At 54.0% G+C, this 2,111-nt stretch overlaps 1 protein-coding gene across 1 annotated transcript in view; it reads left to right on the forward strand.

Moving 5' to 3' along the window:
* Window positions 1-975: 975 nt before the first annotated feature.
* The window catches only part of LOC104468174 (junctophilin-3-like), a gene marked incomplete at its 5' end in the record, with an annotated part of 16,944 nt that continues 15,808 nt past the window's right edge, over window positions 976-2,111 (forward strand). The window contains one exon of the mRNA XM_010082211.1: window positions 976-1,100. Coding sequence (XP_010080513.1) covers window positions 976-1,100 — 125 coding nt within the window. The remainder of the gene's footprint in view (window positions 1,101-2,111) is intronic.

The following is a 2,111-nucleotide window of genomic DNA, read 5'->3' on the forward strand; positions in this document are numbered from 1 at the left end:
TTATAATAATAAATAAAACTTATTAGAGCAAAGACAACTTGTCAGCACTTGGAAACAAGTGACAGGTTGGCTCCAGGAGCAGGGACCAGGCGTCTCAGCCGGGATCGCAGAGGTGACAGCCCGCGGATGCCTGCAGACTGCGTTTCCTATCCCCAGCTTGTGCCACACGACACGACGCCGGGCACATCGCTAGCCCTGTTTTCCATTTATAGGAGCCTGGCAGAAATGGCACTCTGCTCCGAACAGATGTCGAAAAATTAGAGGGAATTCAGAGAGCGTCAGGAAAAAAAAAATGATGAAAGGAGATGGAGGGCCTGATTTTGGAGGGAAAAAGAAATCAGCGGAGCTATTTATAATGCTGCCTGCACCAGGGTGGGTAGGAACAGGCGTTTTTTTGAAGTGCTTTGATAGCTCAGCGAAGGGGAAGGGGCAAAGCAGCCTCTGAAGGATGCTGGCAGGAGGGGCTGTGTAAGAGGGTGTCAATCCTGAGCGCTGGGATGCAATACCAGCAAACACGAGGGGCTGGGGAATCGCCGGTAATGGGTGAGTGTGGGGGACGGTTGCTCAGCCAGAGTGAAAAAAAAATTTCCCAATAAAGGTGGGTTAAGGGGTGTTAGAGGCTGTACTGATGGCAAGCCCCTGCTCCTGCCGCTGCTCTCGGTGACAAGCCAAGATCGAGGGGACCAGGTGCGATGGAGGGGACCAGCCTGCTTCAGGGTGATGCATCCCTGGAGGAGCAAAGCATCCTGTCCCTATTTCCAAACTGCCTGGGCAATTTGCAGACTGAGAAGCGGCTGATGAATGTGTTATTAATGGCACATCAGCCGTTCCCCAATAACCCCCAGCTCCTCCAGCACAGCCAAAGAGGGGGGTGGGAACAAAGGGGTTTCATGGGGGCAATTAGGGTGTCTCCATGCCTTGGTCTGCCGAGGGAAGCTGCCTAACATGGTCCTTGTCTCTCTGGTTGCCTTGCAGGACCTCTCACTCCAGGGCCAAGGCGGAGGCGGCTGTGACGGCGGCGCAGAAAGCTCAGGAGGAAGCGCGGATCGCCAGGATCACTGCCAAAGAGTTTTCACCTTCCTTCCAGCACAGGGAAAACGGTCAGTGCCTGCTCCCGGGACCTGGCTTTCACCCCGTGCCGCTCTCTGCCCCGCTCAGCCCTGCAGAGACCCAAAACCCCCAAAAATGAGCCCTGCACGGGGGCTCGGGCTGTGCCTCCAAGTCCTGGTCCTCACCGGGACTTTTCGAAGGTTTTAGCACAAGGTTTTTGATATTCAACACTTTGACCCTGTGCAGTCCTGTCATTGCAGGGATCTCTTCTTTTCACACCAAAACACTCCGTTTTTTAAATTTGTAGGACTTGATGACTGCACAGAAAAAACACAACGAGAGCTCCGAAAGCAAAATACAAACAGCAATGATCCCAGAGGCTGATCTTACCCCCATGGCTTTCACAGTTCATTATTTCTTTTGAACACTTCAGCTTGCAGAGCCTTGGTACCTAATCCTGCACTTGGGCGTGCAAATCCATCCCATGTGCGTGCAGAGGTGTTGGGGGGATGCACATGTGAGGTTTGCCTGGTGGCTCTTCCTTCCCTCCATCATCTTTGACGTTTCTTGCTGGTTTGTCCCAATTTTTGCTCGTTGACAAGAGGCTGGGGCTCGGCAAAGGCTCAGGGAGGAGGAAGATGAAGCGAAGCTGTGGCCGGGCGGGGGTCTGCGACCGGTGGGTGCATGGGGAGGCTTCGCCCATCTGGGAGCGAGAGGGGCTGCGAGTGGGAGTGGAAAGCTCCAAGTCCCCACAGCAATAATTAACATAGTCGTTAATCTGTGTGAATGGTTTTATTCAAAAGTTTTCCTGCACCGAACCCTCATTAGGAGGCGTCGATCATTATTTTCTCCCCTTCCAGCTCTCGAACTGGAGATTACTCATTCGGCTTAATTGCTCCAGGGGCTGATGCTGGTGACTCACGTCGGCGGTGCCGTTCCCGAAGTCGGGGAAAAGGGAAAAAGGGATCGTTGCATCTTTTGGACCAGCCAGTCCGTGCCTGAGTCCTCACTTCACCGTGTTAGAGGCTGTGGGGGCGGCTGGGGGCACCAGCTCGGGCGGG

The sequence above is a fragment of the Pterocles gutturalis genome, unplaced genomic scaffold (assembly GCF_000699245.1).
Source record: "Pterocles gutturalis isolate BGI_N339 unplaced genomic scaffold, ASM69924v1 scaffold18869, whole genome shotgun sequence".
Classification (NCBI taxonomy): Eukaryota; Metazoa; Chordata; class Aves; order Pterocliformes; family Pteroclidae; genus Pterocles; species Pterocles gutturalis.